This window comes from Sinocyclocheilus grahami, unplaced genomic scaffold (assembly GCF_001515645.1).
Source record: "Sinocyclocheilus grahami isolate Dianchi unplaced genomic scaffold, SAMN03320097.WGS_v1.1 scaffold322.1, whole genome shotgun sequence".
NCBI classification, from domain to species: domain Eukaryota; kingdom Metazoa; phylum Chordata; class Actinopteri; order Cypriniformes; family Cyprinidae; genus Sinocyclocheilus; species Sinocyclocheilus grahami.
In genome coordinates this window covers 71,792-98,103 of record NW_015505501.1, presented here as the reverse complement: position 1 = coordinate 98,103, position 26,312 = coordinate 71,792, and the positions used below count along the sequence as shown (strand labels likewise).

The following is a 26,312-nucleotide window of genomic DNA, read 5'->3' as shown; positions in this document are numbered from 1 at the left end:
ATTTGACAGCCTTGTTAACTCGTATCATGGTGGGTTGACAAATTTAAAAAAATGGAAAGTGTTCAGATGTGTTGATATTTTTTTTCAGGCCAACATTCAAAGCTCTAAGGATTCTTCAATTCCTGGCTGGTTACACCAACAACACATTTGTAGTGTAAACAGATGGGGCTGTTTTTAATTTTGTCCAGTAAAATGAACTAATAGTAAAATAAAGCCATTTAAAGATCTCAATAAATGACATTTTGTTTAATTAATGCAGTAGTGTGAAAATAATTATATAAATGTTAAAGCAAATCTTTTCATAGAGATCATCCTATCGTCCTTTACTCTGAACTTTTCTGGTAAATATAATATGTGGTTTGAAACAATGCTTTCACAAGAATTTCATTTTTTCATGAATTTCACACTTTTTTGGGGTTATAATTGCAGTACGTGTAATAATTTGTAATTTCAATGCCCTAACAAAAATATCACCTTTAAATCAACACATGAACTGTCTGTTCCAAAAATAGTATTTAAGCTTAATAAAAGCTTAATCGAATTAGCAGATGATTTCATCTATATGTTTTAAACAATCAAACCGAGGCGTATTTTACCCTCTGTGTATTTTACAGATTGAGAAATGCAGTACTTAAAAAAAAGTACAATAAGCATTACATAAAACGTTCATATGGATTCTTAAGTTCACATGAAGCTACTTCATATGGTAACAGTAAATTATGATGGATGGGAAAAACAGATTGCAGATTCCAGCTCAGAAAAAACATATATTTTTTTTTTTTATGGCTAGCTCTAATTTCTTAATTTTCAAAGGTCAAACTTTTATTTTGCTGGACGAGCCACAGGAAGCCCTTAAAGCTGCTCTTTTGTTGACAACAATTTTGATCTTATATTATAAAATGAGCAGGTTTTAGCCTGGGATGATGTTGTTTAGTCAACACTGCGGTGTAATTTAGCACCAAAAATAATTTACCACGTCTGAGTCAGTGGAGACCCGGAGTGCGAGAGAGTTGAACCCATTCGCCACGAACACAGAGAGGTGCGGGCAAAGAGCGGCGCAGCTAGCGGTGGCGATCTCTCTCTGAAACTGAGCCGATGACGTGAGGACGGCAGACAGAGAGACGTCTGAAGACTTCAGCACATAGAAGACCTGATGGGAGATGAGACATGAAGCAGAGATTACATCAATAAAATCCCTTCTTTTGCAGGCATCATGCCGTACTCACCTCAGTACACCTGATGGTTCGGCCGTCCATCTCAAACTCTGAGTCTTGCTGGATCTTGATGCTGGACACTCCCTCTAGAGACTTGCCATCCACCGGACTGGTGACTCTGCAAACATGCAAACACGTTATACTGTCTTAGGGGAATTAAATTTGGCCTGACACAGCATCTTAACAGTCAAAGGAAGCTGAAGGAATGAATATTAAATAGTGCCTAATTAATGCAGAAAACATTTTCAAGGTCACTGGCATCGGCAGCCAAACAGATCAATAGTGATTTATCATTCAGTAAAGTGGTTATTCAGTACAGTATTGGCATACTGAACCTCCACAAGAAAGCATCTGGTAAGAACATGCACTACTGGTCAAAAGATTGGAATAATTTGGATTTTTTTTAAGTCTCTTCTGCTCACCTATGCTGCATTTATTTGATAAAAATACTGAAATATTATTACAATTTAAAAGAACTGTTTTCTATTTGTATATATTGATGAAAATAATGTTAAACAGCAAATCAGCATATCAGAATGATTTCTGAAGGATCACGTAACACTGAAGACTGGAGTAATGATACTGAAAATTCAGCTTTGATCACAGGAATAAATTACATTTCAAAATTATATTAAAATAGAAACTTTATTTTAAATTGTAAAAATATCGCTGTTTTGACCATATTTTTGATCAAATAAATGCATCCTTGATGAGCATAAGAGTCTTCTTTTAAAAACAATGAATCTTAACTACTTCAAACTTTTGATAGTGTAAATGTATATGATAAATTGCTGGTACCCAGTGTTGACAGGTGTGGTCCAGTCGACCCAGCGTACATTCACATTTTCCCGTGTCTCTTCCGAATCTGCCTTTCCACAGGGGATCTGGAAGTCGGTCTGGTCCCTGAGAGCCTGTCGCAAACCCTCCATGGTCTCCGGAGGGATTTGCACCATTAACCCATCTAAAGATGAAGAGGGACAGCGTGATGATTAAACGTTTTGACCTGAGGAAGTGTTTGAAAGTGATTTGTGTGACAGCATTACCTTCCACAATGCTGCATTTGGCAATGAATCCTGATGAGGCTTTCAGAGCACCGTTAAAAACCACAAAACTTGCTCCAGTCACTGCAAATGAAAGATGGGGTCCAGTGAGACATCCACTTATCATATTACATAACGAATGTTACACAACAAACTACTTGAAGAGTGATTTCACACTAAAACTTTTGGTGCTGACCAAAGTACATTTGAAAGTTTGGCTTTCCTAAAGATTTTGATAATATTAAATAGTCTTGCGATCATTCCTTGTCTTGCAACATGCAACTACCACAACATAAAGATGTTTTAATATCACCTCAGATTTAAAATGTTATTGTTGGTAAGTTTAAATAATTATCTAAATATTTTTGTGCATATAAAAGCAATAAAAAAAAAAAAATGTCATGTTAATTCAGTCAAAAACACTAGGAAAACATGCCTTGATTATTTTTCAGAAATATATGTAGGTAAAATAATATGTATTATGTAGGGATGTCAAATCGATTAATCGCATACAAAATAAATGTTTGTTTACACGTCGCTCTCTAATCTCCTTCATTATCTGTCCTGAGCTGAACCCGAGACTCTGATTAGAAAGGTGGAAAAACAGCTTAACCAAACCATCTCTGATTTAAAACCCTTTAGGGGGAAATTACTCGCATATAACATTTTTAATTGAAACCCCATTAAACCTAAAATTTAGATATTGTGTTTAAGGTTAGTAACAAATAGTCTGCATTATGATCTTGGCCTTAACTGCATATCTTTCATCTTTGAGAACCATTAAGCCACAAACAGCTTTAAACATCATATTTTAAAGGTTCAAAAGGGCTTTTTTTTTTTTAAAGAAAGTAATGTGTTTATTCAGCAAGGATGCATTAAATTGCTAAAAAAAAAAAATACAGTAAAACATTTATAATGTTACAAAAGATTTATTTCAAATAAATGCTGTTCTTTTGAACTTTCTATTCATCAAAGAATCCTGAAAACTAAAATGTATTAGTTTCCACAAAAATATAAAGCAGCACAGCTGCTTTCAACATTGAAAATAATCAGAAATGTTTCTTGAGCAGCAAATCAATATATTAGAATGATTTCTGAGGGATCATGTGACACTTGGCTTTGCATCAATGTAATGTATATGTATGGACAATGTACAATGCATCAATATAAAATTAACTTTAAAAAATCTTACCGACCCCAAAATTTTGAACACCAGTGTACATCTTTGAACAATGCATTGCAAATTTATATGAATAAGTTCAATACTCAAGGGTTAAATGTGAACACGTACTGTGAGCAGATTCATGATGGTGTGTCCCGTCTCTTTAAAAACTGAGTCACGGAAACGCACGCTCACCAAAGTGCAGGGATACACTGTAAAAACAAACACCACATCACATGACTGGAGGAGACGGTACTATGAGCTAATATTATATCTCTTAAAAACAATATTTTAATAAAAACAGAGTCTTCTCTAGTGTACTAAAGGATGTTTTAATGAGGGCTCACCGTTGTATTGCACCCCCAGAGCGAGCAGCAGTCGGAGGGGAAACACTTTAGCCCAGGGAACCTCTAGTTTCTGAATCAAAACACCACAGAGGAACGAGACCTGCGGCAGAGCAAGACCATCCAGTGGCTGAAACGTTGGAGTGAAGAACAGGACGCCCCCGTGGTCTTTACTGCCCAGGAAACTGTCAGTGAACGTCACGTTTCCAAGGTGCTCGATGAACTTCCCTTTGGTGGGAAAAATAAGAAAAACACTATAAATATCACTCAATTACATTCTGAATATTTAGTGTTTTTATTAAACAGATAAAATATCATGCAACAAAATAAGCCTTAAAACTAAATATTTCTGCTGGTATAAATCTATTTTGATTACTAATTTATCAGTACAGTAGTACAAAAAAAAAACTTTAAAACTTTATTTAGTCAGAAAGAGGATGGAATATGGACATGAAAAAGCAAATTATGACGGTTTTGTCTCCCCTTTAAGGCAAGACACTACAGATGAATAGGGTAATAATTGAAGTAACATATCACCATCTTCAGTTAACTGATTACATTAAGAACTGCAAACATGTTTTGGTATGGTATGTTTAAATATGCAAATGATGCATTAACTAATGAAATATGCACTAATTTGCATGCATCTCTAGAAACAGACATTCCGGAACAGGTTGTGTCAGAGGGGATTTAAGATTTTTATTATCAAAAATGTTGTTTAAGACAAATTCATGAAACTTTAACAATTTAGTCAATACATAAATATACATTATTATTATACAAATACATATATTTCCCCCCAAAAATGCATTTTTATTTATTTTATTTTTTGTCAAAAAGTGCTGCAGTACAGAAATTGTACTCTATTAATTAAAACATGGGTAAAAAAATATTTGTAAGAGTTGTAAGATATTCCTTAATAATAATAATGATATGACTACTACTACTACTAATAATAATAATTCAAAATAATACTATAATAAGTTGTATTATTGTTATTATTAATATTATTTTTACTCTGAGAAGTACATCATTCTAGAAAAAATATAAATACTATCAACAGCCAGAAAAAAAAATTCACCATGGTTTTAGCAATAAAATGTATAAAAACTGTAAAGTTTGGTGTATGTCAGTGCGGCTGAAGTGGAGCAAAAAGTCATTTTGAGAAAACAGCCTTTAAAGATATGGATTGTAATTTAAATGTAGAGACACAAATAGACAAACTACAATACAATTAACACTTAAAAGTTATTTTGGATGTTCTCTTTCCACTACTCTGAAACATCACGTCATGAAAAGACAAAAAGCCCAAGATCTCAAAACCAAGCAGTGCATGAAAGCACAATGTTTTTGCCTGTACTGTGAAGTGTTTTGTGTGACGTACCTTTCTGTGCATCCTGGTATAAACTAACATACAGGTTGAATACGTCTCTAGGCAGGCTGTTCTCCTCTGGGAGACACTCAATTATAAACACCAGCTCCTTCTGGCCCACTCCCTGAAGACCGTTAGAGCTCAGACACCAGCACCTCTTCCCATCATCTTCAACACAAACAAAGAGAAGGCAATGAAGTTTATCAAATGAACAAGCTAACCATGATCACATATTTTCATCAGATTGAGAGTCCGTAACATACATGTGACGATCTTGACGTTCACCAGTAAATTGGCATTGAGCACAAAGGTCAGAGGTTGTGGGCCTCCCTCTTCCAACAGCAGCAATATTTGGCAAGCAGCAGGACGTTCCTCAACTAATACATCTGCAATGCAATGACAGAAAAACAGCAAAAAGACAGCAAAAGCAAAATGACTATTGTGAGGTCACAAAATACCCAAAATGGCAGCAGCTTCAGTTAAAGGTAGTAAGGTAGCTACACATTTAAATGACATTTTATACTCAATCAGGATATTAACTGACTTCTATAAGTAAATAGTATTTTGCGGTCATCTACAAAGCCACACATGGACCCATTCTGGCATTGCAATAAGACACATTTCTGAGCCTGAGGGCATGAAATGCTCGAAATTTCTCACCAAATAGTCCAATGTATTATTAAAGCAATAAGATTCTAGCTAAAAATCACCCGTTTAGTAGGGTTTGACAATATTGCCAAAAAATATTAACACAACATTTCCCCCCCCATATCATTCAATATTGATTGATCACAACATTCATTTCATACCATTAATGGGGAAGAAAATGAATTCCAAATATTTGCTAGACCTCGAGAGTAAATCTGAATATTATTTATTTATTTAGAAGTAAACTACAGAATAAGCTGCCTTTTATTAATTTATAAATATTTTTCCCCAAATGTTGTGTTTCTGTTTAATCAAAAAATTCTTAAAACTTTAACAAATAAACAAAAATATAACAACTAATTTCCAGCAAAAATATGTTATTTTATGTCAAACTTTTTTTTTTGGTCAAATAAAGCGCAGAAATTTTATACTGTATTAATTAAAACATGGATGAAAAAAATCTTGGTTGTATGATATTCCTTAAAATAATAATAATAATAATAATACTATTAATGATAATAATAATTCAAAGTAATGTTTTATTGTTGTATTATTATAATTTTTACTTTGAGAGGAGAAGTACTTTTTACTATATAACAGCAATATATTTTTGTAATAATTTCTTCAAATTAAACCATACTTTTATTCTAGTGGGTCATCGCGAAGACCTTTGAGTTTGTGTGTGTATCTGACACTAGTTTTTCTCAATTGAAATGATGGCAAAAGTGACAGCTCTGGAGAAGAAGTACACGAGTTCATGTTCAAGTTTATTTTCGATATTGTGCTTTTTTTTTTGATAAATATTGATGTCGACTTATAGCCCAATCAAAATGAGACTACCCTCTAGTTTAAGCCTTTGAAAGTGCTCACCCCCATCTTCCTCCTCTCCTGTGGTAATGAGCAGTGGAGGCAGACCTTCATCATCCTCCGGCACCAGACTGACCGCTCTCTGCACACAGCTGCCCACCGCACAGAGCAGGCCGTAGTCCCACGGGCCTCTGAGGGGCGGGCGGCTCACCTCGGCAGCACTGTCAGAACTTCCTCCGGCGCTCACATCACACTCACCAGGCAATTTACCATCAGGCTGAAAGGCAGCAAATCGGTTAATGACTTCAGTTGTCATTATCAGTTCTCTCCAGCATCAGTTAAGAGGATTTAGCCGTCTCACCCCTGGCGGGTCTGGCGTTACTGGGCTCGACTCCTGAGAGGATCGCCGGGTCTGTACGGACAGTTTGGTGGTGTCGGCGACTTCACCGTTCGGCAGGATACCATCAGCAAACCACACATGCTTCTGCTCACGTGGAAAACCTACGAGAACACATAGAGAAACAAAAACAGCAACTCGTTAGGATAAGGCTTGAAACAGGGCTATTTTTTAAACTAAAATAACTAAAACTATATATATACACATACATGTTTGTTACTCGAAATAAAAGGTTAAACTGAAATTAAATTTATATAAAAATCTAACATTTCAGTTAGTTGCCAATGCATCAATTCTTATTTTATTTCAGTTTAACTTAAAGTGCTAAAATAACTAAAATTGAACTAAAAATGAATAACTATAGACATTTTAAAAAATGACAAAAACAAAACACATTTACTAAAACTTAAAAATTTAAATGAAAACAAAATATAAAAACTAAATCGAATTTAAAATATTAATAAAACTATAATAGTATATCAATGACACTAAAATAACACTGACTTGAAATAGGTGTATCAAATAAAATGTCCATGATATTTGGTGTGATGAAGAGGAAACAATTTTTTTTCTGTTTTCTATTTTTTTCTACACTAATTACAATACCGTTTAAAATTGTGGGTTTTGTTTGGGTCAAATGTTTGATCAAAAATACACTAGAAATTGTGAAATATTATTACAATTTAAAAATCACATTTTTTCTATTTGAATATATTGTAAAATGCAATTTATTCCTGTGATCAAAGCTGAATTTTCAGCATCATAACTCCAGTCTTCAGTGTCACATGATCCTTCAGAAATCATTCTAATATGCTGATTTGCTGCTCAAGAAACATTCCTTATTATTATCAATGTTGAAAACAGTTGTGCTGCTTCATATTTTTGTGGAAACTGTGATACATTTTATTTTTTAGGATTCTTTGATGAACAAAAAGTTCAAAAGAACAGAATTTATTGGAAATAGAAATCTTTTGTAATGTTTTAAATGTCTATAAATGCCACTTTTGATCAATTTAATGCATACTTGCTGAATAGAAATATTCATTAAAAATCGTACTGACCCAAAACTTTTACATAGTAGTGTAACCTAGTCTAGCACACTATATGATACGTAGTGCATGCAAATTTGGGACGCAGTCACTCTTTCATTCATGAAGTAATTATATTAAGTGGAAGTCACTGTGTTTTATAGCCATAAGAGCTATAACTCTGGCTCAGAGTGCAGTGCGTACCATCATTACCGGGGTGTTTGAGGACAGACACGGGGACCATGACGGTGGGTGGGGGAGAGTTGAGGGTGCCGGCGGCGCGGGCCTGCTGCATGGGCGGTATGGTGGAGCAGTACTCTGATGGGATGTTGGGATTGGGACTGGGCCCAGTAGGGCTCATCATTCTCTCATGGGCTTGAGCTGCACACAAACACACAAAATCAGCCATTCCTAAATCAGTCTTTACAGTGTGGTGAATGAAAGGTCATGCTGGGAGAGAGAATGAGATAGAGAAAGGAACAGTGGGTAAATGTTTTAGAAATGTATGAGGTTTCTCATTAAAGGCTGTACACAACTTTAGTTAACACTAAGGTTAAATTAAAATGAAGGCAATTTAATTAATACTTTTGTAAAATATACTACTTCATATCTGACTTTACTTGACTTTTCGAATTATGTAATGAAAGAAATCTAATATGTAACTATCCAATCAAAGTCTCATCCTAAATTATTTTAAAATTAATATTGTTTTACTCACACATACATACTCGCACAAAAAAAGGAGTTTATAACTCAGCCAAAAATTCATTCATCATTTACTCATCAAGTTTTATGACTTAATTTTTTCTTCTGTTGAACACAAAAACAGAGATTTAGCCCAAAATGTTCCAAAAAATAAGTAGTTATAAGTAGACGTGTGTGCTGTCGTCCATATTTACTGAAAACCCTGCCCTCCACTGCAGCAGAGTGAATACGTTTCAATCTGTTCCTCACACATCTAACTTCTGGATGACTTTCAATAGCACACTGGCAAGTATGAACTACTTTTATGATGCTTTTCAGAGATCGACAACCTCTGGTTTATATGCTTTAATTTTATGGAAAGAAAAGCGACAATGTTCTGCTTTTTGTATTCAATAAAAGAAAGTCATATGGCTTCAGAACAAGAGTTAATGATGGCAATTTTCATTTTGGGGTGAACTGCCACTTTAAATGCAGTGAAAGCAGTTCAAATGTCAAATATATTTACAATACACTACCATTCAAAAGTTTAGGGTGAGTAAGATTTAGTTTTTAAAGAAATAAATACCTTTATTCAGCATTGACTAACTGTTCAAAAGCGACAGTATATTTAAAATGTCACAAAAGATTTCTATTTCAAATAAATGTCTATTCATCAAATAAATGATTTTCTATTCATCAAATAATCCGGAAAAATAAAATGTATCACTGTTCCCAGAGAACAAGAGTTAATGATGGCAATTTTCATTTTGGGGTGAACTGCCACTTTAAATGCAGTGAAAGCAGTTCAAATGTCAAATATATTTACAATACACTACCATTCAAAAGTTTAGGGTGAGTAAGATTTAGTTTTTAAAGAAATAAATACCTTTATTCAGCATTGACTAACTGTTCAAAAGCGACAGTATATTTAAAATGTCACAAAAGATTTCTATTTCAAATAAATGCTGTTCCTTTGAACTTTCTATTCATCAAATAATCCGGAAAAATAAAATGTATCACTGTTCCCAGAAAAATATGAAGCAGCAACTGTTTTCAACATTGATAATAATGAGAAATGTTTCTTGAGCAGCAAATCAGCATATTAGAATGATTTCTGAAGAATCGTGTGACACTGTAGACTGGAGTAATGATGATGACAATCCAGATTTGATCACAGCAACAAATTACATCTAAAAACATATTCACATAAAAAAAACAGTTATTTTAAATTGCAATAATATTTTACAATTGTACAGTTTTTAATGGTGTCTGATCAAATAAATGCAGCCTTGATGAGCAGTAGAGACTTTTTTGAAAAACATCTTAAAGACTCCAAGCTTTTGAATGGTAGTGTATATAATGTACACTCAAATATTTTGTTAGAAATATCTATTGTCAAGTTGTTGACCTGTGGTAAACCAAACGAGTCAGCTGAGTCATATTCTAATAAATCAAACATTTACAAGCATGCGCACTGAGCGTCAATCACAGCACTGTTGTAATTAAAGTGATGGGCAATGAGCCACCAAACCGAACTCAAGAAACAGGATGTCCAGTGCAGCCACAGCCCAGTGTGCTGACACCTCCTCCAGCCGTGAGTGCATTATGTTGATTAAGGCTCATAGATGCTCATCGACCTGATTACACTGGCACTGCCTGTGACACCCGCAAACATGTCAGCTAGAAGCACGAAAGCCGAATATGCTGGCTCACTGTGAAAACGGCTACGACCACAAGACAGATGGGAACTGTGAAGCCAAGAACCAGCAGGACGGAATGTCCTTCAGCATGTGGAAATTCACTAAAGACGGTGCAAAAAAGTTACAAACTTAAATAGTTAACCAAATTAAATGATCAATTACACTTTGAGCCTCAAGAGGGCTCGATTTCGATTCAGTTCAGTGAGCTTACCTCATCCTAAATTAACTCTCTTCCAGGTTAATCACGGGTTGCCTGTTAGTCTCCCAGGACTGCGTTAGTGTGCGCCGAGCGACAGAGGAAGTGTCCCCCTTGCCGTTAAGCGAGAGAGAGTCCGTGAGTGAATGAGATAGAGGGCGCATCCTTGAGCCTCTCTCATCCCAGACAAGCTCACACTGAGTTGTCGTCTGTCCTGGACGAGGCGAACGTCTCTGGCTGCGAGTGCAAGCTCAGTCCGTCCGTCTCACACACGCACAGAGGTCGTATTAAATGGCTGCCCTGGGCTGAGAGTGGTGACAAACCCTCCTCGCCTGAAGACGAGATGTGTGTGTGTGTGTTTATGTGTGTGTCTAACTCTATTCCTCAACCCGGAGAGTGAATGAGAGAGAGTGTCACGAATACTGCACCAGGTGGATCCTATACCACACACACACACACACACACACACACTCAAGGACATGCACCAGTGCCCTGGCTCCACCCAGCCCTGCACCAAACCCAGCGAGAACCCTCGCAGCACTGACACTCTGTGATGAATGTCTTATAATGTGCAAATGGACCGCACGCTCGGCCACACACCGCGTGCCAGCCTATTTTTATAGACCGGCCAATTAAAAAAATTTAATAAAACCTTGATCTTCTCCATTAAATCAGCCCTTGAAACATAAAAGAGCTTCAGATGTTTGGTCCACAAAAAAGTTGGACACAAATTAAAAGGAAACGGGATCTGCTTCTTTCAAAAGGGACGCAAGTGAGCCAGTGTTATTATTGCTAACTGAAACAAAAAAAAAGTAGTAAAGCTTAAATTATATTAAATTTAAAAGAGATTAAGAGAAAATAAAACTTATGAGATAAAGAACATAAAAATGCTGCCTTGGCAACTAAGTGAAATAAATTTAAGTCCTAAAATTACTTCAACTGAAATAAAAAATATTTAAAAACTAATAGAAATTGGGGCGGGACGTTTAGGTGGTTTAGCGAATCACAACACATTGGGCCAGCTAACCAATCTGAGCCCATCACGTATTTCTAAGGGAGGGGCTTCATAAAACCAGAAAATGATCAGCGTGTTTATTGGAGAAGGGACAGAGCGATGTAGAATAATGGTAAATTATGTGAAAAATAATGCGTTTTTTTTTTTTTTTAAACGAAGCATTAACGCATGTTAGACTGCACCCCAAAAATACAACGCAAGTGAGCCAGTGTTATTATTGCTAACTGAAACAAAAAAAAAGTAGTAAAGCTTAAATTATATTAAATTTAAAAGAGATTAAGAGAAAATAAAACTTATGAGATAAAGAACATAAAAATGCTGCCTTGGCAACTAAGTGAAATAAATTTAAGTCCTAAAATTACTTCAACTGAAATAAAAAATATTTAAAAACTAATAGAAATTGGGGCGGGACGTTTAGGTGGTTTAGCGAATCACAACACACTGGGCCAGCTAACCAATCTGAGCCCATCACGTATTTCTAAGGGAGGGGCTTCATAAAACCAGAAAATGATCAGCGTGTTTATTGGAGAAGGGACAGAGCGATGTAGAATAATGGTAAATTATGTGAAAAATAATGCGGTTTTTTTTTTTTTTTTAAACGAAGCATTAACGCATGTTAGACTGCACCCCAAAAATACAATCAAGCCTAGAAAAAAAAAAACAGTCAACCACCCCTTTAATGTTTTTATCGTTCATTAGATGAAAAAAAAAAAAAAAAGCACTGAAAATGATTCCAACGATATTGTTTCTCTATGTTGTTATCCTTTTATTTTTGTGTGGATGCCACTATTTTCTTAGAGTTAGAAAGTTTTTTTTTACTTTATGGTTATAGTTATAATTTTTGGTGTGAATTCACCTTTAGTAATCAGAGTTACTATCTGCCAGAACTAATAAAGACCGATAGAGTTGCAAAATAGTTAAAATCTTTCTATTTTTAAAAGAACAGAGTTCATATCACAACTAGTGGTCGACCGACATATCGCCAATGCCGATATAAGTTTTTCTGTTTGGCCGATGTGTTCGAGGGGGGAACTTTTATTTTGACGGTGCTGAGAACGGCAGCGCCTGAGGACACACCGCTCACAATTTCCCTCCTGTTCACTGTCGTCATTCAGTTCTGTCTAATATGGATAGAAGTCTATCTAATAATCAGATAGAACTGTTAAACAAAGGAATTAAAATCTATACAAAAAAGTATTACAACGATTGCTTTAATATTATTAGTAATAGAAAGGCAAACATTATAGTATTTTCTCATTTGCGTCAGCATTCAGCAAATATGCATTTATATAATTTAAATAAATCTTTGAATGACTAATGAACATTTAATTTCACAAACCTTGCAGACTTAGTCGAATCTAGTTGAGATCTTGTGAAGTGTGCATTTGTATCCTGCATGATCGCATGTTCTCTGCGTGACGGTCGGTCCATGTAAATTGAATGTGGACAGGAGGAGAGTTCAGCTTCACTGGAGACGCATGATCGACAAACTTTAAACTCGTGATTTCAAATTATGCTGCGCTTTATGCATTTTCAAACTGTCATATTAATGTCATTTTCATTGTGTGCTGTATGTAAAATGAGTGTTACTGTGGCTTTATTTGAAAAAAAATATGATTCCCAATGCACACAAACTTCCCTAAAATCTTTCTATTTTTAAAAGAACAGAGTTCATATCACAACTAGTGGTCGACCGACATATCGCCAATGCCGATATAAGTTTTTCTGTTTGGCCGATGTGTTCGAGGGGGGAACTTTTATTTTGACGGTGCTGAGAACGGCAGCGCCTGAGGACACACCGCTCACAATTTCCCTCCTGTTCACTGTCGTCATTCAGTTCTGTCTAATATGGATAGAAGTCTATCTAATAATCAGATAGAACTGTTAAACAAAGGAATTAAAATCTATACAAAAAAGTATTACAACGATTGCTTTAATATTATTAGTAATAGAAAGGCAAACATTATAGTATTTTCTCATTTGCGTCAGCATTCAGCAAATATGCATTTATATAATTTAAATAAATCTTTGAATGACTAATGAACATTTAATTTCACAAACCTTGCAGACTTAGTCGAATCTAGTTGAGATCTTGTGAAGTGTGCATTTGTATCCTGCATGATCGCATGTTCTCTGCGTGACGGTCGGTCCATGTAAATTGAATGTGGACAGGAGGAGAGTTCAGCTTCACTGGAGACGCATGATCGACAAACTTTAAACTCGTGATTTCAAATTATGCTGCGCTTTATGCATTTTCCCACTGTCATATTAATGTCATTTTCATTGTGTGCTGTATGTAAAATGAGTGTTACTGTGGCTTTATTTGAAAAAAAATATGATTCCCAATGCACACAAACTTCCCAGAATACTGAGTGCCCTGTTGATTACAGTGTTTACTTCCTTTTTAGTTATATTTTAATTAAATATTTATTTGTGTCTTCTAAAGTATACGTATGTTTATTTTACACATTTATTTTTTAATCCATTTTCAAATTATTTCAAATTTCTTAAATATTAATTAAAATAAATAAAATTATATCAACTTTATGTCGGCCATCGGCCACCCTGCTTTCCAAGATATCAGCATCGGCTGTCAAAAAAACCCATATTGGTCGACTGCACAGAGGAATGATACCTCTGGAATCACTTTCAGAACAATTTTTTCCCAGCTGTAAATGACAACGTTTTCATTATTGTTATCGTTTTACGTGCAAATGGGCCTTTAGAGCAGATTACTTCACAGACATAACTAATACATACTAAGTGCATCAAACAAAGCTCTTTCAAAGATGTAATGCCAATATCACAATACCAATACAATGAGTGCTTTCAAGTAGTTCTTCCTCAAAAACAATAACATTTTATCAACCTAATTTCGGTTTACCACATTACAGCAGTTAAAAATAAACCATGGTTCAATCTGTGGCAGTAGTTCATGTAGGCCTAAGTGTAGAAATGGGTTATACCCATTTCTACACCGACATGAACCACTGCCACAGATTGTCGGCCTTTAAAGAAATAATTCACCCAAAAATGATAAATTGCTGAAAATACACTCCTCAGGCCTTCTAGATGTCGATGAGTTTGTTTCTATATCAGATTTGGAGAAATTTAGCATTCCATCACTTGCTCACCAATGGATGCTCTGCAGTGAATGGGTGCCGTCAGAATGAGAGTCCAAACAGCTGATAAAAACATCACAATAATCCACAAGTAATTCACATTAAGGCATTAATTGAGGCATTTTAAATGAAAACTGCTGCTATTAACCAAAATACAAAATTATAATCCATAAGACTGGATTTAGTTTAAGTTAATAACATCTTAATGATGGATTTGTTTTTTACAAACACGCAGCTTTTGATTCTCAAGACATTAACTGATGGACTGGAGTGCTGTGGATTACTTGTGGATTATTGTGATGTTTTTATCAGCTGTTTGAACTCTCATTCTGACGGCACCCATTCACTGCAGAGCATCCATTAGTGAGTAAGTGATGTAATGCTACATTTCTCAAAATCTGTTCCAATGAAGACAAACTCATCTTGGATGGTCTGAGGGTGAGGACATTTTCAGCAAAATTTCATGTTTGGGTGTTGTAATGGATGTTTTAAAGGTACAGTGCATTGCATCCACTTAAACATATTGAATTAATTTTTATTAAGCCAGCTAGGGAGTATATTACAGTGATTTGGCACTCACCTCTCTGTATGGTAACATGGCAGATGACACAAACCCTGGCCTCTTTATCCAGATATTTCAGTCTGCATTTGCGGTTGCAGCAGTTTGCACAGTACACCTGCAAAGCAGACAACATTATTCACTAAAACACTGGATAAACGCAGTACTTCATCAAACATAAACCTGGAGAAAACTCTCTGGTGTCCTTTAGCCCATTTTATTTATTGGCCCAATAGGTCTTGAAAACAGCAGCTCAGTGCAGCAATTCAAGCGGGAAACTATATCAGCGCTAAAAATACATTCTGCTGACCCAGCAAATCCGCCTCTATATTTAGCACCTCCAGAGCAGAATAAACCACACACTGACGTAATAGAAACAAAAGACTTCGCAACAATACATAAAATGAGCACTTTTGCTGTCTAAGGCAGTGGACTACAGGTTTAAGGCTTTCCTGTGGTTATAAATAAACTAGAACACAATGGCACAGACCTTTGCTCGAAATCAACGCAGCTGACTGCATGTTAATTCATTGATTCACACTGCGGTTATTTGCCTTTCACCTCCAAAAGTCAGGGCACACTCAACTACAACAAAGTTACAAAGTCACTTTCAGAACTGAAGCAAATACATTACTGACTCTAATTATGTTCATTTATGCAAAATAAACCCTGACAGGGTGATAAGGATTCAAATGTAAAAGGGTTTATTTTGAATAATGACTGTCTGACTGTACATATCTTGCTTATTATGAAGATACTTAAGTGATCAAATAATAAATGGACGTGAAATATTGATCAGAGTTTAAACTATTTTGTTATGCGAGAAGAAAGAGTACAAAGTAATATAGCAAGTAAATCACCTCCCTGGGACAATGGTCAATTATACAAAACAAAACAAAACAAAATAAACTTTGGGGCCGTTAAGATTTTTTTTAAATGTACAATATATTTGTGTTAGATTTTTCATAATAATGTATAGGTAAAATCGCTCAGTTCAGTTTGTATCATGCTGCTGTGGTCACAGGTTCGGTTCAATAAATACTTAATATGCATGCACTAATTAGATTGATTTGAGACCGATATATACAGTATATAACCAATATTGTAACAATTCAGTTTTTTTTAACATTCAGTTTTTTTTTTAAGAGGCCCTTTTACCAGACGTTTACAAACATCCATGTTTATATACATTCAGCCATATAGTGCAGTAAAATACATCATAAAACCAATGCAGCTAATTATTATTATTATAATGTATTATATCAAATGATTAAATATATAATTACTAAAGTTTAAAATTTTATGTTAACGTTAATGTAAAGACAATGTTTTTGAAAGAAGACTCTTCTGCTCAACAAGCAGGGCCGCATTAACCATTGGGCTAGGCGGGGCTGAAGCCCCGGGGCCCGAGCAAGGAGGGGGCCCGTGATTGGCTGTGGAGTAGATTGACAGACATCGGTAGCGCCGACCGCAAAAAAAACACCACGCCCCTCACTTTTTAGCGCTATTATTTAGTGGAGTTTTCCGTAAATTCCATGCATTCCCATAAGAGATTAAAACTTCACATTTGAATTTGTTTTACCAATCAAATTAATTTATTATATATTTTACTTTTGAACAAACTGTGCACGTAGCCTATCTATCAGGTGATCGCTGCTCCTAATGTCTGCATTCACCTCTCTTCACTTCGTTCTGGTGTAATCTAGAAATGGTCATGCAAAGAACAATCTTCGATAAGTAAAAATGTCAACTATTCTAAAAAAAAATATAAAATAGTGAGAGAAAAAAATGAGGAGAGAGGGGAAAACATGAGTTAGTCAATAAACTCCACAGCTAGTTTATATTACTAAAGCTGATGATGGAGTGGGAGTCATAGGACCGGACATATGGAGCAGATAAAAACACAGCGTCATCATCCCCACAGATTTTAGGTTAGTTTGATTATTAACTTGATAGATGCAGCTATAGTGCTTTTTGTGTTTGAACAAACTCTATAGGGCTAGTATATTCGCTTATGGGTTGAGAAATTCATTTTGCGTGTCATGATGTAAGCTTTTCATTTAAATGCATTTTAAGCATTTTGGTTTAAAAACTAATTTAACTGTTCAGGGACATTAAGCAGTGGGATAGAATTCATTTTGGCAAATGCGTGCGTTAAGACGGTTTCTGATACTTGCTCGTACAGCGCCTGACTAAACTAAGAGTTATTTTTCGCGCCTTGTGTTTAAACGTTCGAATACACAGTTATGTGTCAAAATGTCTGTCTCCTCGTCAACACAGTCATTTGTGTCTTAAATGAACGTTAATAGTTAAAGATAAAGCATGTGCACTAATTGGCTATTATGCGATCCTGGCATTATATGATGAGATTTTAAAGGGGTATTCACCCAAAAATGTAATAATGTCATCATTTACTCAGTTTCAAGTTGTTCTGAACCTGTATGAATTTCGTTGTTCTCCTCAACATAAAAGAAGATATTTTGAAGAATATCTGTAACCACCAGAAAGTTTCTGGTCCCTGTTGACTCCAATAGTGTTTTTCTCTCTCCATACTATGGAAGTCATGGGGGCACAGACACTGTTTGGTTACCAGTATTGTTCCAAATACATACAGTGGGTACGGAAAGTATTCAGACCCCCTTAAATTTTTCACTCTTTGTGATATTGCAGCCATTTGCTAAAATCATTTCAGTTATTTTTTTTTCCTCATTAATGTACACACAGCACCCCATATTGACAGAAAAACACAGAATTGTTGACATTTTTGCAGATTTATTAAAAAAGAAAAACCGAAATATCGTGCATGTCAGAGCAAATGAGAATCATGAGGTCAAAGGAACTGCCTGAAGAGCTCAGAGACAGAATTGTGGCAAGGCACAGATCTGGCCAAGGTTACAAAAAAGTTTCTGCTGCACTTAAGGTTCCCAAGAGCACAGTGGCCTCCATTCCTTAAATGGAAGACGTTTGGGATGATCAGAACCCTTCCTAGAGCTGGCCGTCCGGCCAAACTGAGCTATCGGGGGGGAAGAGCCTTGGTGAGAGAGGTAAAGAAGAACCCAAAGATCACTGTGGCTGAGCTCCAGAGATGCAGTTGGGAGATGGGAGAAAGTTGTAGAAAGTCAACCATCACTGCAGCCCTCCACCAGTCGGGGCTTTATGGCAGAGTGGCCCGACGGAAGCCTCTCCTCAGTGCAAGACACATGAAAGCCTGCATGGAGTTTGCTAAAAAACACCTGAATAAGATTCTCTGGTCTGATGAGACCAAGATATAACTTTTTGGCCTTAATTCTAAGCGGTATGTGTGGAGAAAACCAGGCACTGCTCATCACCTGTCCAATACAGTCCCAACAGTGAAGCATGGTGGTGGCAGCATCATGCTGTGGGGGTGTTTTTCAGCTGCAGGGACAGGATGACTGGTTGCAATCGAGGGAAAGATGAATGCGGCCAAGTACAGGGATATCCTGGACGAAAACCTTCTCGAGTGCTCAGGACCTCAGACTGGGCCGAAGGTTTACCTTCCAACAAGACAATGACCCTAAGCACACAGCTAAAATAATGAAGGAGTGGCTTCACAACAACTCTGTGACTGTTCTTGAATGGCCCAGCCAGAGCCCTGACTTAAACCCAATTGAGCATCTCTGGAGAGACCTAAAAATGGCTGTCCACCAACTTTTACCATCTAACCTGACAGAACTGGAGAGGATCTGCAACTTGGAGGAATGGCAGAGGATCCCCAAATTCAGGTGTGAAAAACTTGTTGCATCTTTCCCAACAAGACTCATGGCTGTATTAGATCAAAAGGGTGTTTCTACTAAATACTGAGCAAAGGGTCTGAATACTTAGGACCATGTGTTATTTCAGTTTTTCTTTTTTAATAAATTTGCAAAAATGTCAACAATTCTGTGTTTTTCTGTCAATATGGGGTGCTGTGTGTACATTAATGAGGAAAAAAAATTAACTTAAATGATTTTAGCAAATGGCTGCAATATAACAAAGAGTGAAAAATTTAAGGGGGTCTGAATACTTTCCGTACCCACTGTATGTTTGCATTCAACAGCAGAAGGAAACTAATTCAGGTTTAGAACAACAACAATATAACTTTAATTTTTGGGTGAACTACTCCTCCAAAGCAGCCTAATATAGCTGCTCTTGCCATTTGTGTCAATAATGTAAATTAAACATCAGAAAGAAAATCACTGTAAAATAAATGTATATTTGTAAAATAATGTATATTGAATTTATACAGTGAAGACTATTCAGTCTATTTCTAGTCTATTTATTTTATACAATATATTTCTTATTCAGTGCTTTAAGTGTTTATAGGTCAATTTCTTTGTTCTATTGTAATTCATGACTGTTTACTTGTCTTCAGTAAGTTTGTTTTTACATAGGCTAGTATTTTTTATTTTTTTGAGATTTTGGAATTGGTAACAAGAATTATGAAACTTTGATTGGATAAAAATCCTATGTTAAGCTATATCATTATTGCGACGGGGGGCCCTGCAGTAAGTCATAGCCCCGGGCCCCATTGAGGTCTTCATGCGGCCCTGTCAAGAAGACTGCATTTATTTGATCAAAAATACAGTAAAAACAGTAATACTGTGAAATATTACTACAATTTAAAATATCTATTCAGGAGAAATTTGAATATTTTAAAATGTAATTTATTTCTGTGATCAAAGCTGAATTTTCAGCATCATTACTCCAGTCTTCAGTGTCACATGATCCTTCAAAAAACATTCTAATATGCTGATTTGCTGCTAAATAAACATTTATTATTATTTGCTGAAAACAGGTGCATCTTATTTCAGTGGAAAACATGATACATTTTATTTTTCAGGATTCTTTGATTAATAAAAAAGGACAGCATTCATTTGAAACAAATCTTTTATAACTTTATGGTCACTTCTGATCAATTTAATGCATCCTTGCAGAATAAAAGTATTAATTAATTTTTTTTAAATTAATCTTAAGACCCCAAACTATTTAATATCTTCCAAATAATTGTGGGTACTGACACTGAGAGACAACAAACTCACCTTCCCACATGCTCTGCAATGGTGTCTCCTCTTGGTAAAGGTAAACTTTTGCTCACAATTCATGCAGTTAGGAGCCTCGGAGTCTGGCACCCAAGGAGGCTGCTTTGACCCCAGACCCTCGACCTCGAGTCCTGGTGGATCAGGACTCTCTCCTGGGTATGGTGGAGGCTCTGAAAGCTCATCATGGCCGTAACTGGCATCATATTGCAGATAAGAAGGGGGTTCACAGTTATTTTCATCTTGGTTGGGAGAAACTTGCGAGCCATTCTCTGCAGAAAGGCCTGCTACATTGGGTTCAGCATGGCTGGTCCGGTGTCTTTCAGATGGAGGCCGTGTGGTTTGGTTGGACAACTGCTTTGGTCTCGCCCCACCGTAATTTGACTCTTGGTTAGGGGTGCAAACTGACTGAATTTCAACAGGGCTGGTTGCATTTTCATGGCTAATTGTTTGTGTGGCATCTGTCCTCAGCGGGCTGCTCTCCTGAGATGAGGAAGAAACGTTCGAACCTTCGCTCTCCTCCAGATACTGAAGAGAACCATCGCTCTCAGGAGAAGCAAACGTCTCAACTTTACAGCTCTGCAGCTCCTCATCTAAAAAGCCTTCCATGCTTCCGTTAAATTCTGAAAAGCCATCATCTACGAATTTTTCTGCGCCTGCGTCGGAGTTGATTTTCACATCCTGACCCATCAGAAAGGCGTCCAGCTCCTCGTCCGTAACCATCATCACAGTCTGGTCGCTTTCAGGAAGGTAATCGTTGGTGATGCTGAACTCGTAGGAATAATTTGGGCTTTCTGAATAGGGCGGAGATGGGTTGCTTTCACACAACTCTTTCTCTGTCAACGACAAGTTGTGCTTAAAGTTTCTTTCAGGGTAATGGCCAGAGACAGCAGTCGCCCTTTCTGTGTTCGACATGATTTGGACAAGCTCAGGTTCATCTTCAGGTGAGGAATCAGGCCTATTGGAGGAGAATGGTGTTGTGGGTTCTACTAACGGAAGAATTAACTCTTCAGCCTCTTGAATCGCTGAATTTCTTTCCAGTTCAGCCTCATCTTTGGATTCAATCACTCCTGCCTGTGGGTCTAAAGACGCCACAAGGGATCCACACATAGATACGGCCATTGGCAAGCAAGATAGAGAAGGTTCCTTCTCCAGGGAGGGACTTCCAGCTGAATCCTCTGGATTTTTGACACTGAGATCTTCAGACAGTTGGGTATCTGTTGCCGGTTGCTGCATTACAGCAGCATGCTCTTCTCTGGTTGCTGAAACAGTTGTAGCATGAGGATCTGAATTACTAACATCTTCCTCGTTTACTGAGACTTCGCATGGAGAACTGTTCTGATCATTGGCGTTTGAGTCTTCAGAACGAGAACTTTCAATCCGATTGCACTCCAAAGGTGTGATGCTACTTAAACCATGAGGGTCACCAACAGCCGGTAATATGACATCTAGCAGGCTGAATGAGTTATAGTTAATCTCAGAGTCATGTTTTGGTAATTCACCGGCGTTAGAAGCATCTTCGGGAGTAGATACTACAGGACTCTCGAAGTCCACTAGCAGCACCTCATTAGTTTGTTTCTCAGGAACGTCCAGTTCTTTAAAGTCCTCCTGACTGTCAGCCTGCTGGAGGTTTGCAGAACCCGTATCATTCACCAGGTCACACACAGGCTTTAGGGAGCGGTCCGGACAAGGAGGAGCCGAACTTTTGATGCCTCTGCTATCAACGGAGGACAGGAGGTCCACATCTGTGAGTGGCCGTTCATTTGAATAAGAATCTTTTTGGTTTAAGGTAATACTTTGTGATGCAAGTCCATAGTGCAGGGCATTGACATCTGGGAGTGTTTGCGAGACCGTGTGTTGCTCTGGTATGAAGTTCTGAAGGTCCGAATGGTGACCTGGGACAATTGTGGCGTCCGGACAAGGAGGGCTTGTAAAAGTGGCGGGCTTGTTCTCAAGCTCCTCTAAAAATAAAGTAAAACATCATATTAATTTATAACGTAGCTAACATGAAAACATCAGCCATAATTAAACAACCAAAATAAATGTTAGGATACGATAAAAAACACAAAATGATAAGATCAGACATCTCATCAAACATACATAGGATATATATTGTTGCACACATTATATATTATGACTAACACATCATATATGAGATTTGTCCAGTCAAAAGTTTGAAATAAAGATTTTTTTTAATGATTTTGAAAGAAGTCTCTTATGCTCACCAAAGCATTTATTTGATTAAAACATACAGAAAATAGTGAAAATATTATTGAAATTTAAAAGAACTGTTGTAAAAATGTAATTTATTCCTGTGATACAAAGTTAAATTTTTTGCATTATTACTTCAGTCTTTAGTGTCACGTGATCCTTCAGAAATCAGTCTAATATGCTGATTTGTTGCTCAAGAAACATTTCTTATTATTATCAATACTAAAAACCATTTTGATGCTTCATATTTTGTGGAAGCCATGACACAGTAGTGTTAAGTAGTGGGTAAGTAAAAATTTTTTTTAAATGTTACTAAAAATTTCTATTTCAAATAAATGCTGTTCTTTTTAACTTTCCATCCAAATAATAGCTCAGGTTCATCTTCAGGTGAGGAATCAGGCCTATTGGAGGAGAATGGTGTTGTGGGTTCTACTAACGGAAGAATTAACTCTTCAGCCTCTTGAATCGCTGAATTTTTTTCCAGTTCAGCCTCATCTTTGGTTTCAATCACTGCTGTCTGTGGGTCTAAAGACGCCACAAGGGATCCACACATAGATACGGCCATTGGCAAGCAAGATAGAGAAGGTTCCTTCTCCAGGGAGGGACTTCCAGCTGAATCCTCTGGATTTTTGACACTGAGATCTTCAGACAGTTGGGTATCTGAGTCCGGTTGCATCGATACAGCATGCTCTTCTCTGGTTGCTGAAACAGTTGTAGCATGAGGATCTGAATTACTAACATCTTCCTCGTTTACTGAGACTTCGCATGGAGAACTGTTCTGATCATTGGCGTTTGAGTCTTCAGAACGAGAACTTTCAATCCGATTGCACTCCAAAGGTGTGATGCTACTTAAACCATGAGGGTCACCAACAGCCGGTAATATGACATCTAGCAGGCTGAATGAGTTATAGTTAATCTCAGAGTCATGTTTTGGTAATTCACCGGCGTTAGAAGCATCTTCGGGAGTAGATACTACAGGACTCTCGAAGTCCACTAGCAGCACCTCATTAGTTTGTTTCTCAGGAACGTCCAGTTCTTTAAAGTCCTCCTGACTGTCAGCCTGCTGGAGGTTTGCAGAACCCGTATCATTCACCAGGTCACACACAGGCTTTAGGGAGCGGTCCGGACAAGGAGGAGCCGAACTTTTGATGCCTCTGCTATCAACGGAGGACAGGAGGTCCACATCTGTGAGTGGCCGTTCATTTGAATAAGAATCTTTTTGGTTTAAGGTAATACTTTGTGATGCAAGTCCATAGTGCAGGGCATTGACATCTGGGAGTGTTTGCGAGACCGTGTGTTGCTCTGGTATGAAGTTCTGAAGGTCCGAATGGTGACCTGGGACAATTGTGGCGTCCGGACAAGGAGGGCTTGTAAAAGTGGCGGGCTTGTTCTCAAGCTCCTCTAAAAATAAAGTAAAACATCATATTAATTTATAACGTAGCTAACATGAAAACATCAGCCATAATTAAACAACCAAAATAAATGTTAGGATACGATAAAAAACACAAAATGATAAGATCAGACATCTCATCAAACATACATAGGATATATATTGTTGCACACATTATATATTATGAATAACACATCATATATGAGATTTGTCCAGTCAAAAGTTTGAAATAAAGATTTTTTTTAATGATTTTGAAAGAAGTCTCTTATGCTCACCAAAGCATTTATTTGATTAAAACATACAGAAAATAGTGAAAATATTATTGAAATTTAAAAGAACTGTTGTAAAAATGTAATTTATTCCTGTGATACAAAGTTAAATTTTTTGCATTATTACTTCAGTCTTTAGTGTCACGTGATCCTTCAGAAATCAGTCTAATATGCTGATTTGTTGCTCAAGAAACATTTCTTATTATTATCAATACTAAAAACCATTTTGATGCTTCATATTTTGTGGAAGCCATGACACAGTAGTGTTAAGTAGTGGGTAAGTAAAAATTTTTTTTAAATGTTACTAAAAATTTCTATTTCAAATAAATGCTGTTCTTTTTAACTTTCCATCCAAATAATCCTGAAAAATAAAATGAACATTGTTTCCATTAAAATTTGATGCAGCAAAACGCTTTTCAACATAGATCAAATTAAGAACAATTATTAATAATTGAGCATCAATTAATAACTAAGCATATTTCTGAATGATCATGTGACTCTCAATACTAAAGTAATGATGCTGATAATTCAGCTTTGCCATCGAAAGAATAAATTTGACTCAAAATTCAAAAACTACCACAATTGGTGGCTGACTAAATACTTTTTTGCCCCACTGTATGTTGGCTACCAACTACATACATAAACTATAGGATACATACACATTATACAGAACGTATGATCAATTAAATGAATGTCAAAAGTGGTTGAATTTACATCAGTTCACCCTAGAGGAATTGTGTCCTCACCAATTGAGAAGCGCAAAATTAATATTTGTAATACTACAATATCAGTAAAGCAAAAGTCTCAAACCTGCATTGAGTTCAAAGTCATCCAAAAGCTTGTCCAGGTCACACACAGCAGCCTTAAAATAACTGTCCATCCTAGGACGGGGTACGATACACCTCACTTACCCCTGCAGAGAAACTGGGGCAGTCGGGACAGAAAGTTACAAATTACACATTTACAAACATAACATTTCTATGTCTTAGGAATCTAACTTGGTAGTTACTGACAGTAATAGACAAAATAATTAGAAACAAAGAGACAAGCTGTTCTCAATGATTTAGTACAAATAAGTAAAAAGTGGGGACAAATATGTATGGCTATTATTTAATACTGAAGATTTGTATAATTGTAAGATTTTCAACATCTGAATTCACAGGAACGGTTTTGGATGTTTACTTTGCTGTGATTTATTGTGAAGTGAAAAGTGGAAGTGTGATTTCACCAGGTCTGAAAGATTTGACAAAGAACACATTGTATATAGCAATAAATTTTAAACAATAAACTATGAATACGAACACAATATACTAAATTAATTCACTCCGACTATGGTAACTATCTACGATTCCTCTGTCATGAGCTATGATATCAATCTTTGTTTCGAAAGGGCTGTTAATTATTCATCTAAATGAACCGGATAACGTTTACTTAGTGCTTATTAGTCCTATTATTTTCACTATTAATAATAACATTATTTATCTAAGATAAAGTCTCTAATTACCCATATGAATATAATTTGCCTGCTCACTGCACTGTCAGAAACTAATAAAGCACACCATTCAAACCGTTTCAGCACACAATAATAAAGCTTTCGTAACGTCAACCCCAAAATATCAAAAATAAACAATACGTTAACTTACTATTTTCATAAAGTTATATTAGCTGTTCAGTTATCATTAGCAATCTGCTAACTAGCTTCTAGCTGTTAGCGTCTAATCACACACAAACATAAATACAACCCAGGTGGCTGGAATATTATTTTTTATGATATCATTCCGCTCCATTAGCTACCTTAAGATGTGTCATTGTTCAGTCGTCTTCGTTTGTTGGCTGTATTCAGATGAAATGTTAGTGTATTTCACTGTTAGCAGCTAGCTAATGCTTTCTTTTCCCTCAGTTGACTGCGCGAGCGACCATTTCCACCCGGCGCGAGACTCGCTGTTTAAAGGGGACGCGCACATTTTTTGAAGCAGCGTCATTTTAAAGGGGTCATATGATGCTGCTAAAAAGAACATTGTTTTGTGTATTTGGTGTAATGAAATGTGTTTATGCGGTTTAAGGTTCAAAAAACACATTATTTTCCACATACTGTACATTATTGTTTCTCCTCTATGC

At 36.4% G+C, this 26,312-nt stretch overlaps 1 protein-coding gene across 1 annotated transcript in view; it reads right to left on the bottom strand.

Moving 5' to 3' along the window:
• The window catches only part of LOC107602218 (zinc finger FYVE domain-containing protein 16-like), a 27,362-nt gene extending 1,240 nt beyond the window's left edge, over positions 1 to 26,122 (bottom strand). Inside the window, exons 1-17 of the mRNA XM_016294664.1 lie at positions 25,989 to 26,122; positions 25,005 to 25,118; positions 23,186 to 23,936; positions 20,328 to 21,516; positions 15,310 to 15,406; positions 8,217 to 8,393; positions 6,949 to 7,088; positions 6,651 to 6,864; positions 5,396 to 5,518; positions 5,145 to 5,300; positions 3,764 to 3,988; positions 3,546 to 3,628; positions 3,447 to 3,477; positions 2,258 to 2,338; positions 2,013 to 2,175; positions 1,227 to 1,332; positions 974 to 1,150 (exon numbers count right to left, since the gene is read on the bottom strand). Of these exons, the coding sequence (XP_016150150.1) occupies positions 974 to 1,150; positions 1,227 to 1,332; positions 2,013 to 2,175; positions 2,258 to 2,338; positions 3,447 to 3,477; positions 3,546 to 3,628; positions 3,764 to 3,988; positions 5,145 to 5,300; positions 5,396 to 5,518; positions 6,651 to 6,864; positions 6,949 to 7,088; positions 8,217 to 8,393; positions 15,310 to 15,406; positions 20,328 to 21,516; positions 23,186 to 23,936; positions 25,005 to 25,074 (3,783 nt within the window). The 5' untranslated portion in view covers positions 25,075 to 25,118; positions 25,989 to 26,122. The remainder of the gene's footprint in view (positions 1 to 973; positions 1,151 to 1,226; positions 1,333 to 2,012; positions 2,176 to 2,257; positions 2,339 to 3,446; positions 3,478 to 3,545; positions 3,629 to 3,763; positions 3,989 to 5,144; positions 5,301 to 5,395; positions 5,519 to 6,650; positions 6,865 to 6,948; positions 7,089 to 8,216; positions 8,394 to 15,309; positions 15,407 to 20,327; positions 21,517 to 23,185; positions 23,937 to 25,004; positions 25,119 to 25,988) is intronic.
• Positions 26,123 to 26,312: the final 190 nt, after the last annotated feature.